The sequence below is a fragment of the Rissa tridactyla genome, chromosome 1, assembly GCF_028500815.1.
Source record: "Rissa tridactyla isolate bRisTri1 chromosome 1, bRisTri1.patW.cur.20221130, whole genome shotgun sequence".
In the NCBI taxonomy this organism is placed as follows: Eukaryota; Metazoa; Chordata; class Aves; order Charadriiformes; family Laridae; genus Rissa; species Rissa tridactyla.
In genome coordinates, this window is record NC_071466.1 from 159,710,713 (window position 1) to 159,723,994 (window position 13,282).

Sequence of the window (13,282 nt, forward strand, 5' to 3'; positions counted from 1 at the left end):
CTGTCATCCTTCAATTAGGAAACGGCTTAATAGATCTGCTGAGATCTAATAAGAAAGGTGCTGTAAAAGGCACTAAAGTTCATTCCATTATAGCAACACAATTGGGTCACTTCTGTTCTTTAACGCGTAGCAATGGAGCTTTCAAAGTTAATTTTAAAAAAAAAGGTAAGAATCTTCTGAAGTATGAGGATAGATGGGACTGAGGCGGACTCCAGACTGAGGCTGTTCTCAGTGTGTAGGTAAAAACTTCTTTGAAATAGTTTTTTTGGACAGAAAGGAGACATCAGCTGAAGTTCAGTATAATTTTGTGGAGGAGGTGGGAGGCAGGTACTTGATGTGCATTAGTATCATTGGGCATGCTACTGATCTCGTTTTCTATGTGAAGGGCAGGATAAAGGAATGGAGGGGGAAATAGCTGATGTATGAGACCAGAAGCAATAGGAAAAAGTAATTGCAAGGAGACACTGAAAGTAGACTTGCACAACTCATTGTGGAACTCATGTCGTGTCCCTAATTTAGGTGTGAATTTCTAAAATTTGTCAGTTAACCGTGTTGCTTGTTAATTTTCTCCGTACTTACAGCAGATGACTTCAGATGCTTTTGTGTATTCTTTAGACCCAGGGTATGTTGAGTAGCTGGTCTCATCGTGCACCCAGCATCCAAGCTGTTCTGTTATGGTTTACAAAAAAAAAAAAAAGCCAGTTTAATAATTCCCTTACCATGCAGTATTTAATAAAATAACATGGCATACTTCGTGGACGTGTTCCTCCCCGTTTGTCTTCCAGCTTACCTTTTTTAAAAGCTTAAAATGTATTTCTAACATAGGTAGCCAGATACATTTTCATGGTGCTTTTTTTTTTCTTGCTCTATGTAGGTGAAAAAGTAGAAAATAAGCAAGTCCTTGTGAACAAATCTATGCCAACCGTAACCCAGACGCCTCTGGAAGGAAGTAGTGTGCCTCAGCAGCCACAGTACAAAGATGTACCAGTAACGTATGTTGCACCATAACTTTATAGTTGGGGGAAGGTACATTGAAGAAAGTATCTCAGAAAATACTCAATTCTAGAAAAGTCAAAGGAATAAACTTCCCTCTGCAAATTAGACCTAGATCCCTAGGTCTTGATTTTTCAGAGCCTAGGTTATTTTCAGAAGCCACTTAATCACTAATAAGTTAGATTCTGACACCTGAAAGGCTGGAATTTGCAAAGAGAGGGAGGAGGCCTCCTGAAGATGTATGTATAGAGAGGAATCACTGAGCAGGTTCCCAGGAGAAACTGAGGAAAGAGCCAAGACAGTGGCAGAGGGGAGAGGAGTCACTCCTGGATGAAGTGATGGAGAAACAGGAGAAAAGTAGGATGAGTGGGAGGACAGAGAACATACGTACTTACTGAGGGGGCACAGCTCCTCCATATTGGCTCCCACAGAAAATGTCCAATGCTGACTGGTGCTCAGCCTTCACTTTGCCAGGCAGGAGGGCAGGGGATGGAGGCCTTCCTGTCTCAGAAGCTGACAGTCAGCTCATTCTGGACACTCCAATTAGACATCCTTTACCAATGCACCTGTAAATGGGAAAGGACAGTCAATAAGAGTTTTTGCCATCCTGTCCTGAAAGAAGATAAGAGAGCTTCCGACGTGTGAGATGAAAATTTTACATTAAATGTAAAAATAAATAAATAAATAATGACATGTTTTGCACTGTTTTGTCAGGAATAGCCTTGACAGTTTGGTAAATTAGCAAAGAGCAAGGCAAGCAATTGGTCCCCAGATCGGAAAGGCAGAATTAGCTTTGCTACGCTTCTATGTGTTTCATAACCAATAGAAAGCTCTAGGTTTTCTCCTACAAGATATTAATAAAGAAGTGTGAGGCAACAGTGTAATTGTCAAGAAGAAAGAAGTAATCCTGCCAGGTAGAGGCATGGATGCAGGGCTCTGAGTTTAGGTGTCATAGTTTGACCATCTCTCGTACCTGAACAAGAAGACAAAATAATCTCCTAAATAAGGTATTAAAATCTGCTCTACCCTCATTCTGCAATATATAGAAAAAAGCTGATACCAGAATAGTTTCTTTTTCCTTCCTGCTGTCATCCCTACCATTTTTTTCTTTTCTTTTTTTTCCCCTCTGCTTCCAAAATCTCTGCATCTCAGACTCTAGAGTTAATCTCTTTCTGTACCTCATACTTTGTTCTGCCCCTCGTTCATTTCCACACCTGAACCTGATGCATAGTTTCAGTCAGGATAGTATGCCTTAATTTCGTTCTTAAATTATCATGGTATATTCCTTAAACTCTGTTCTTCAACTATAACTGTCTATTTGGGTTTTGTTTGTTTAACTGAAGATCCAGAAATTTGCAATATACTAGGAAACTTTTTTCTGTCAAGAAAAGCCCACATGACAAAAAAATACACTTCGTTCTTTACAGGTTCAGGTTAATTCTCCCTTTGCTACTGTTGTATCTCTTAAGACTTTTCCAGAAACATACTGTATTCTGGAACTTTATATGTATTCAAATCCCATATATAATTTCCATGAGGACTATAGTTTAGCCAGAAGCTTATCAATGCGCAGATAATTGTTTGTAACTCATGTTTGGTTCATAGATGTAAAATTCCTGTTTTGTCTTTTTGTACTAGCTACAAAGGTGCGACTGATTCTTATATTGAAAAAGTAATGATTTCATCAAATGCAGAGGATGCTTTCTTGATCAAAATGTTGTTGAGGCAAACTAGACGTCCAGAAATTGGAGATAAATTTAGCAGTCGTCATGGGCAGAAAGGTAAGCTACACGTTTCATAAAAATAAATGCATGTTGGGTATGCCTATTATACATACATGATATCATCATGCATGTTTCCATTGATTGGTTCAGATCTTTTATGAATGCAGTAATAGAAAACCATATCCCTTTTTTTGGTTAAGTTCACCTAATTTAGCAATGATGTTTCTGGAACTGAGGAGGGGAATTGGCAAACACAACTCCGTGTTGACTTATGAATCTGGAAAATACAGTAGTTGCCCATTTTGAACAAGAACAGGGTTTTGAGTTGTTGTTTGGTTTTTGGTTTTTAACTAGTGTGAATTCGGTTTTAGGTGGCAGGTTTGTCAATGGGTTATCAAGAGAGAGAGACTGGAGGAAAGAGTGAAAGGGCCTATTCCGAATGGACAGAAAAGACCAGAGATGGAATGTATGTCTGCAAGTCATCTGTGCAGACATACTGCTCTAAAGACATGACTGCAGATAGATGGCTCAGAGCCATGGTGTAAAAGGGAGGTGAATCAGGAATGCAACTAGGAGTGCACCAGCACAGGCTGGAAAGAAGGGGAAGGTGTTTCTAAAAATATGCTTGGGATGTGATCTGGGGCACCTCTGGATTTTCAAACCGAGAGTACAGAATGGGTACCTGCCTGGTGGCGTGTAGCTCTCTAGTGTTAGTGTTACAAGTAAGATGAAAATCAGCAGACTGTTTCCATATCTGTTGAAAAAAAGCAATGGACTCCTTTTGACCTTAATGGCAAAAAAAAAGGTGACTCAGAACATCCTCTCTGAATCACAAAGGGCTGGGAGGTGTGGGAGGGGTGTTAAGAAAGAAGTCACTGAAAACAGTCTGATTGTAACTGACTTAAAAATGTGTTTTGATCCCATTGATCTCAATGTGGGACAGGTTTTGACACGTTTTCATCTATCTGTACACCTGGACAATCTAGGGTTTTGGTAGCTTCAGCATGACCTTCTGCCTTACTGTATGTGCTGTGCTATTACCCGAATGTTGTAATCTTGTTACATTTTTAGGTCTTACTTTGTTTTGAGAACATTGCTTGGTCTCTTGTTAGATGTGGTAGGGAAGCAAAAAAAGGTTGATACTGCCAAATCCTTTCCATTGCAGCCCATACACTCCTTTCCTATTACTGGGCAAATGTGATACTATCTTAATAACTGCTGGAGCAAAAAAAATCCTGACTTGCTTTTGATTTCTGAGGAACTGGAACATCTTACATCTGGTAACACAAGTATCCGCTAGGTCTTGTGGAGGGCAGGGCAAGGGAACTGAGGAAATAGCAGAGGACATTGTTTAGATTTGAAACATTATTACTTAAAACTAGTAGTCAATGAACTTTGTATTAATACATCAAATTATAATACTAGCTAAGGGACGTTTTCTTGCAAACTGGCCCTTTGTGAGCTGTGCTCTCTTTGTCAGAAGACACATGGAAGAGAGAGTGTTTTTTGTTAGGAGGAGCTCCCTGAATGCTTCCCTTTCAGCAGTTTGTGACACAGTCCCGCTCTACTCCCAGCATCATGGTGGGTTTGACCTTGTTGTGCTGATTCAAATTCACCCTTACTTCTACAATATCTTTTCATAGACCCATAAAACTCGGTCTTGAAACTCTCTATTCTAAAGAAATCCTTCCATTGGTTCTGCTGTCATTAAGAAATAGAAACTCTTCTGATAGACATTTTTCCTGATTGTATTTTCAAGACAGCTTTTGCTCTAAAACCAGGAAGTGATTCTCACTGAGTCTACAAGTGATTTGGAAAACAGTACCTATTGACGGCTTCAAAAAAGTAAAGAAGCAGCAGTACGTTCTTGACTTTCCTTTTAAAATGCAGTCTAGTTCTTGCACTACAGCTACATGGGATTGTTTTGGTAAGTAAGAGGGCAGAGCATTAGTTCACAGGCAAACAGAGTTGAGCAGTTGGAATGGTTCAACTGCTCCATTCCTTCCTTCTGTCCAGGAAGATTCTCCTTCAGGAAGATTTTGTTTAGAGTCTCTCTGAAAAATAATTTTTTAATTCCATACACAATGAAGATGTGCAGTACATTTAAGCCGATGACGCCTTTTAGAGCAAAGCCTATTTCTTCATATATTTCGAGCTTTGTCTAATTAGTCCTTTCCTCTTGTAAGTGGCATGTGACATTTTAGCTGCAAGTTATTAGATAGATTTTTCTCTGAGCTTGGGCTACTGATGTGCACCTGTTGAAATAGCTGAACAGGATTTAAATAGAACTGATTTTCATAGCTCTCCAAAAATTGAGAAAAAGGGTACGCCACAAATCTAGTACCATCAGAAGATAAAAGGTGGAAGTGGAAGAATGATGTCATTAGGGAGCAGAGGGCCTTCCACACCACTAAAATGCACATAAGGCATTTCACACTCTAGAGCAAGCTCGTTTTAGAGGTCTTGAAGGACAGCTATCTCACGAGTATTTTTGCTACTCATCAGACCCTGATATTCGTGGTCAAATTCAGAACCAAGTAATACAGACTGTATTGGAATCTGGTGGTAGTTTCTTTAATATCCCAAAAGCCCTAGAAAGTTAGTTATTTTTTTCCAAAGCAAAATACCTGTTTAAATACCATGGTAATGAAAAACAACATCCTCAATGCTGTAGGGAACTTTGAGGGTACCCATAATTATGCCTGGCATTGCATCAGGTTAGAATGACTGATCCGCCGTGTATCTGTGATTTGAACCTAGAGTAATAATAAGCCAAAACCATCAATTATTCAGAATAGCAAACGTCCCTTTCAGCTTGGTTTTGGAGATACCAGTGAGAACGCAGCAACAATTGTTAACAGAGTTTGCAGGCATGTGCTTGTTAGGTGTCCTGTAGATCAATTTATAGTAATTTCTTGTAATTGAGGGAGTGATCATATTCTAAATTATTACATTCTACTAAGATACACAGCTTTCCTGGTGATAGACCTCTCGGTTCACTAGTGTGTAGTACATTATGGGAAAGGATGTTACAATAAATGGGAAAAAGGAGAAATGTGCTTAGTGGAGACAATACATGTGTTAAATACCAAGAAAAAAAAAATACTGACAAGTGGAGTTTAACTGTTTTGCAACTCCAGTATCCAGTGAAGAACCAGATACTGACTTTAATCTTAGACTACAGGCAATAATAAAACTGGAGAGAAGGCATGAAAAGGAAAGGGAAAATCTCCTTTGCTAGCTGTTTAAAAATACAGCTAGTATCATCCTTCTCTGACATCAAATCGGGGAAGGATCAGTCATAACAGAGGAACATAGACAATGGTGAAACAGAAATCATAATATTAACAGTTTAACATTTTCCATTGAGAGATATTTTAATTAGCTCTGAATTTGTTCTCTCATCCTCATCTGAATGCAGGCAATTACCGCTTCAAGTTTAATTTGTGAACGTTAGCTTTAAGCCCATCATAGGGCCATTTGAACCTGTGATGAGCTTAAACTAACAAGTACCTTGATTCAGTGCGAAGGAGATAAAGCATGTCTCTCTCCTTTTTGTATTGTCAGTCTTTTCTGTGAAGTATTTTTATTTTCTAGAAGGAATGCATGGATGAGATTTGATTTCACGGAATTGTAGTAGTTGTTTTAAAATAATTAAATATGTGCAAAGTAAGAGGTTGCACAAGCCACATTTCTCACGTTTTTGTTTTTTTTTTTTTCATGGGCTTTTTCCTGTATTCCAAATTGATTTGTATTCCAAAGCTGTACTTTGTTGTTGGTCCAGAAAGAAGCAGAGTAACAGAATTGGAAAGCGTCTGGGATGTGACAGATTAAAACTCACAAACCAGATTTAGTGTTTTGTTACAGAAGAGCCTTTCGTTAAATATGTAGGTAGAGTTTGTAGGCCTCTATAATAATACAAATCTATGCTGCTGCCTCTGTATTTCCTACCTTTTTTGCGTCCTCTCACCTGTCAACACTGTATTGGCAAAGGTCAGCGCTTCTGGCCTGTCCACCATACCCTCTTTTCATTCAAGTCTGTGTTTTAAGTACACTTCTTCCAAACTGCCTGTGAAAGCTAGCCTTTCCTTCAAGACCTGTCAACAAAGTGTATGAGGAGGAGAAAAAAAAAGCAACAAATGAGGCCATCACGTTGTGTTGGGAAATGCACCAGCAAATATTTCGCTCTATCTCAATATTCGTCTTCAAACTGGACGTTGCAGTAAGATCTTCAGGAGTGGGACTGTCACTTTAGTCTATAAGCCCTTAAACTTCTAACGTCTCACAAAAAACCCATATACCTACCAGGGAGGACTTATCTTGAGCTGTAGGACTTTGTTTTAACTATATTGCATCGCATTTTTTCCAGAAGGATAAAGAAACTTTTTTGGTTAATTATTTTATTTTTTAATCTTGCATTCTTCAAGCAAAGTCACTTTTCAAAGCACAGAAGGCTAAAGGATTGTTAAGCTAAAGAAGCTTCATCTGAGTTCCATACAAACTAAATTATTATATTTCCAGATTTCCTCTTGCTTTGCTACAAGTCACAATGAGGAAAATGTTGGGCTCCTTTGATGTGAAAAAAAGCAATATATCACTTCTCTGAAAGAACATTTCTCAGTCTCTCATGTGAAAAAGGATTAACACCTCCAACAAAGGTCCTGTAGATCACAGAACTAAGCAGCAATACTGAACAGTATTCCTGAGGAGTGGAAAAACTGTATTTAAGCAAGAGATTGTTTGAACTGGCAAACAGAAGCTTTTTAATAGCTGAAGATCTAAGATAAAGGATTAAACCTTTCTGAAGTATCTGCACTTAAACAACTCTAAAGACAAGGAAGCGAGTTTAAATTCATGAAAGATGGTCTTTGTTTTCCTAAATGAACCATGTTCTTTAGTGTCAAAACAAAATCCATTCACAGTATTGTCAACTACATAAACTTTGTGACAATACCGCTTATATACCAAAGTCTGACCTGGCTTATTTTTAAAATTTTTACTAGTTTGAGCATCTGCCTTCTGCTCGCCTAACTTCATAGTTGAGAACAACTTATCTTTCTCCTTTTAATGGGCACTTGTACAGTACTTATAAGCAGAACATGTAAAGTAAGATGTTAGTTTTAAATAGCTGCTTGGGTCATATTCCCCTGTGTTACAAGTCTGATTCCGTACTTTATGTCTAATAAAACATCAGTGGGTTTATAGCAATTAAATGGTTGAAGTGTCATTAAAAAGAATTTGCTGTTATTGACTGCAGGAATGTGGGATGACTAGTAGTTATTAGGCATCAGGAAAAGTAGGAATGTCTTACCTTATTTTTATCTTCAGAAGTTGAATATGAGAAAATGAGATGTCAGAATGGCATTAAAACTTCCCATACAGTTTTTTCAATTTATTTTTAATGAAACTGTTGTCTTAAGAAGAAAATTACAGCATTTTTTATCTCAAGCAGCAAACAGGTAACCTTCTGACCTTTTCAGTAAATCCTCAACTGAACCTCTGAAATTAGGGTGATTTAGCATTTTATGGCACAGAATAAAAATCTCTAATTCTGTTTCCAAATAGTGTATCCTGAACACACATTTTATTAAGCTCTTGACTCAGTCAGCCATGTGTATTTTGTAAAGTTCCTATGGTTATTGTTTTACAATAGCTGCTTCCAGAAGCATTGTAAGGGTTTCAATTAATCAGCTCTTTGTGTGCTTCAGACTATGCAAATTTATCACATCAGACCATTCAGCAGCTCATGGGAAAGCAGTGTACAAACTGTATTGTCTTCTAGCACCTCCTCTCATTTAGAGTGATGTTTTTAATAAGAAAACTAATCAAGTTTACTTATGCATTATTTATCTGTTAATTTTAATTCTGTTCTTTACCTCTTATGTCAAATGGGATGTAGCAAGTGATATGATAGATCAGTGAATGATTCAATATTGAACAAAGCTTATGTGATGCAGCACTTTTTTTTTTTTCTTCTGGACTTGTTTTATGCTTAGTTAGCCAACACAGTATGTAATTAGAGAGTTTAGAAGCAGATGTACATTTTTGTTTAACCTTAGCAATTTTTGCAAATCTGTTTGTCGCTCATCTGTAATATACGGTGCTGCGTTACGGCTACAACTCCTCTTAATTATGTGACATAGTCTTATTTCTTAAGAGTATTTCCAAATTCTGGCAAATCCGGTCAATCTAAAATAGATGCCTTTCAAGTTAGTTTTAGCTCTTTTAGCACCATATCATTAGAATAAGTAAACAAGCACATTTAGTGACACACTTCTTTTTATCTTGCTGATAGAAACTGGTGTTACTCTGCTGCTTCTATTCACTTAGTCTCCTTTGCTCTCTAATGTCCCTCCTGCTGGTAGTAATTAGTTTTATATATTAGGTTGTTTTGACTTATTTGATTAATATATTTTTTTTTTCATTTGGCATGTGTGTGCATAGAAGGCATCTTATCGTAGCTGGTGAAAAACTTTCCCATACTGTTGTGTTTTGTCCCTGCCCCTTCCCTGCCGCCCCCCTTCCCCCTCTCTGCCAAACTGCTGGTTTACAAGCCTGTGTATGTTCGCGTTTGTCAGCAAACTGTAAAAGCAACCACAGAAAAGATAATCAATTCTGGAAACCTGAATTTCCCCTGATTAGAAAAAGAAACTCCTAAAGGACAAAAGTACAGGGGTGAGGGGATCTTTATGCTCTGTGGGGGCCTTGGGGAGGTCCAAGGGCGTTGAGATGCTGCGGGGATTGATGCAGATAGCCTGTGTGAGGATGGGGGCCATCATGCATAGTTAGAGGGCTGTCATTTATTGGCTGGCATACAATAGCATTGAAAAACACCGCCTATGGCTGTTTTATACTTGCATGTTAAACCACCGTAGATGTCTGATTTAAGTTTATTCCAATTTAAACTGTTATCCTTGCAGTAAACCACCATGCTTTTTAACCCACTTTTTTTTACAGATACCTTAAAAGACTTCATTAGCATTTTCACTAATTTTTCATCTAAGCTGACATTATGAAATCGATACATAAAGTTTTTTTTTCTAGAATTCAGTTTGTTTTTCGCTTGAAATGAGATGTAGCAAGCTGCTGGATGCTTTTCTTCCTCAACCATACAACTATCTTGTTAGTCCACACATTAAAAAAATATTTTGTTTCTTGTTTTGTCTGGAAAAATAATTGCAGCCTTTTCTGGTGGTTAATGTTTGATTCTGGTCCTAGATGAGAACTCCAGAGTGTATAAGTGAGAGCAGATTCAGGCCCGTTGCAGCGTAGCATTTAGTCTGAAATTGTATTGCTAAATTTAAAATGCAGCGTAGAAGACTTGTGAGGGGAAGGGAAATGAATGGAACCAAATTATTTTGTATGTCCTGTGTGAATGCTGGGGAACAATTTTCATGTGATGTCTAAATCAGAAACAATTAGGAAATCTTAATAACCTGTAGGAAGAGCCACAGAGCAAAGTTGCCTACTAGTTTGACTGTGTCCTATTTATGAATATTGGATGGGAAGTAGTTGAGCAGCTTGGTCATGAAATGCAGTTTATATTCAGACTGAGCAACATTTGGAACTTGAGGCTGTCTTAAATCCAGCCTCTTCTCCTTTACTGTTTTATTAACCAGTTGCAAGTGATAATTGCACTTATATGGATTAATTCACTTGATTGCTTTTTCGTGGCTGCTGGGCAATGCAGAACTGCTAGGCTTGCCTTTTACTGCCCTGCTACAAACCCTGGCTCAGCGACCAGGGCTGAAAAAGAGTCGCAAATTCAGGAGTTTACAGCGCAGACCTGCAAGCATTAGTTTCTGAAGGCAAGTGACGGCAAAATGAAATCAACTTTACGTTTTTAAATTAATTGTAGTTACTTTCTTTTAGAAGTAGCATTGTGTATAGGAAAGTGTGTCAGCTTTTTAAACAGTTTTTTGTGATAAAGAATGAACTTTCATAAAACATAAGGGAGGAAGAACCTTCTCTCGGTCTTGTTCTCTAAATACACATGGGCATGCTATAGATCTGTTATAAACTCAGCAACTTCTTAAAATACAGAAGCTCAGAATTAGGTTTTATAGCTTTCCCTTTTTTCCTTCTGTAAAATAGAAACTTTATAAATGGCCTAGTGAGCTTCACATTGCTGGATTCTGTCTAAATATTTTGTTTTTAACTTCTAAGCTCATTATGCTGTCTTTGTGTTAACTTGTATTAAAATCTGTCAGCTATGACTGGTCTCATAACCACAGTCAGCGGACCAGAATAAGTTAATTATTTACTTGTGTCACTAGTGCTCTTCATCTAATGAAATGCACAGCTGTGTTAGATCTGCAGTTGGGTGTGTAGGTCCCATTGTTATACAAGTCAGCGGAGGGTAGAAGCCGCTATGATGGAGAGCCCTCAGTTCTTTCTGCTGTTCTGCCTTTCTGTGTCGATTTCATGGATCTTTTATCATTCACTTTCACACAAAACAAACAACACAGTGGCTGTCTGCTATGGGAACCAGCTTGGCATATAAAAGGTTTTCAGAGCCTAAAGTAATTTTAAGTTAGCTAAGATTTAATTTTTGGCTTACAGGTGCCGTGAGGTCCAAATGCAACCTAATGCTTTCTTAGAAGTAAAGGCGAATAAGGCAAAATGTACGGGACATAATACATATAAAATAAACTATTTATGTATACAATTTTAGGATAAAAAAGCTGTGTGCACAGGAGATAGTGGGTTGGTTTGTTGGGTTTTTTTCATTTTCAGCAAATGATTGCTGCTTGGCGGGGAGGGGTAGAAGGATGTTATTGATTTATCATAATAGAACAATGAAAATTAGTTTCAATAGGTTTAAAAACTAAATACAACAACACTCCCCCTCCTTGTCCCAGATGCTCCAATCATTTTTTTTTTTTCTTTTTTTCTGCTCCCTTCCCCCATACTTACCATTCTCATTCTATTAACTACTGTCCCACACACCTATCCCTGTCTTGCTTGGACAGTGGAAGAGGAGCTCCCTCCTGAGCAGACGCCAATATCCCCCTGTGAACTGGCTGGTCGGGGGATGCCTTTTTAGGGATGTAACCAGCACCCTCAGTCTTCCAGGAGCCCCCTCCGCTCCAGGACTGTTCCCAAAGCGTGCTCTGGCAGTTGCAGCAGGCTGATCTCAAATAGCTTGCAGACTCTTTCAGCTCTAAGGGCTTCTGGAAGAAATTGTCCAACTGAAACAGTAGCTTTGGTTCAAAGGAGTATGGGCTTAAGCAGCTGCATTTTAGCACCTGAATTTGAATGTTAGATCTCTTGGTCATTTGTAGCTGCAGGATTTTGATCTGCAGAATTCACTGTAGAAATAGTTGTAAGAGGTGGAAGGAAAATTTTGGAATGTATGATAAACTATTTTAAATGAGTTTTCATGTTTCTGTTTAATCCTTCCTAAATAGTTTTGGAGTTTGGGGGGTTTTGTTTGTTTTACATCCAATATGGATGGAGACTGAAAAAAGCTTCCAAAACCTTTAAAGGTACAGTTTTTGTTCCTGGACTGACCAAATATAAGCAGTCTGGAGAGTGGATTGTATTTGTAATTTATCAAAAGCGGTCTTTGCTCAGCAAATGAATGTTCCCTGAAAAAGTCTTTGTTGTTGTTTTTTTTTTATTTTCCCCTACTTATCTCCTCTCAGTCCCTGTCAAAGTCATGACTTGATTTGTTTTTATTCACAGTATTTAGCAAAGATGCATATGATAAACAAATTTCGAATCAATAATAATTTTGTATGTCCAAAGGGATACTGTAAGAGGCCCGATTTCTTCTTTTTTTTTCTTTTTTTTTTTTTTTTTCCAGGAAATTATAACATCAGCTTTAAAAACTAGGTCTCCCTTGAGATGTTCCAGTCTGACTGGTCAGAAGTTTCTGGTTGGCTCTGAAAACTGTATCCAAAGCTTTCTTCCCTAATTCGCTAACTCACAAATCACTGGGAGCATTATGTAAGGGTATGCTAATTTTGCCAGTCCTGTCACAAGCGCTCTCTTCTAGGCTGCAGGTTGTGAGCACTGGTCATGGTAATGAATCTGGGTAAAGAGTGATCCATGAGAAAGAGAGGAGGAGGAAAACACTAAAGAAAATCTGGTGATGAGCGTCAGCCCTGCTGGTGGTTTGCTGTTTGTGAATTGAAATGTTTTCTCTTCTGCAGGGGTGTGTGGACTGATTGTTCCTCAGGAAGACATGCCATTTTGCGATACAGGAATCTGTCCAGATATCATAATGAACCCTCATGGCTTCCCATCGCGTATGACGGTCAGTGGTTATGTCACGATTAAAAAAACAGTGTCCCCCAATAGGGAAAGTGAAGTAGATTAGCTGGAAGAAACAAAAAAAAAAGTTTGAAACACGGTTTCACTGAGAATATTCTCCAGTCATCATGCCACACGCTCACTATAAGTATTCAGCCCTCTGTTTTGCATGTTTTGAGACATGCTACTGTAAAAGGGGTAGGAATGTGGGCTGGTTTTGCATCATTCTCATTTTGCTCTGTATCAAGCTAATAGGAGAGCAACTGAATACCTCACTTGCATCTTTTCTGTTGGAAAACTTCTTGCTC

General features: G+C 38.3%; 1 protein-coding gene across 2 annotated transcripts in view; it reads left to right on the top strand.

The window, feature by feature from the left end:
- POLR3B (RNA polymerase III subunit B) overlaps positions 1-13,282 on the top strand; it is a 79,564-nt gene that overhangs the window by 52,089 nt on the left and 14,193 nt on the right. For both annotated transcript variants that reach the window (XM_054211068.1, XM_054211078.1), the window contains 3 exons: positions 875-992; positions 2,632-2,774; positions 12,875-12,978. In XM_054211068.1, the coding sequence (XP_054067043.1) occupies positions 875-992; positions 2,632-2,774; positions 12,875-12,978 (365 nt within the window). The remainder of the gene's footprint in view (positions 1-874; positions 993-2,631; positions 2,775-12,874; positions 12,979-13,282) is intronic.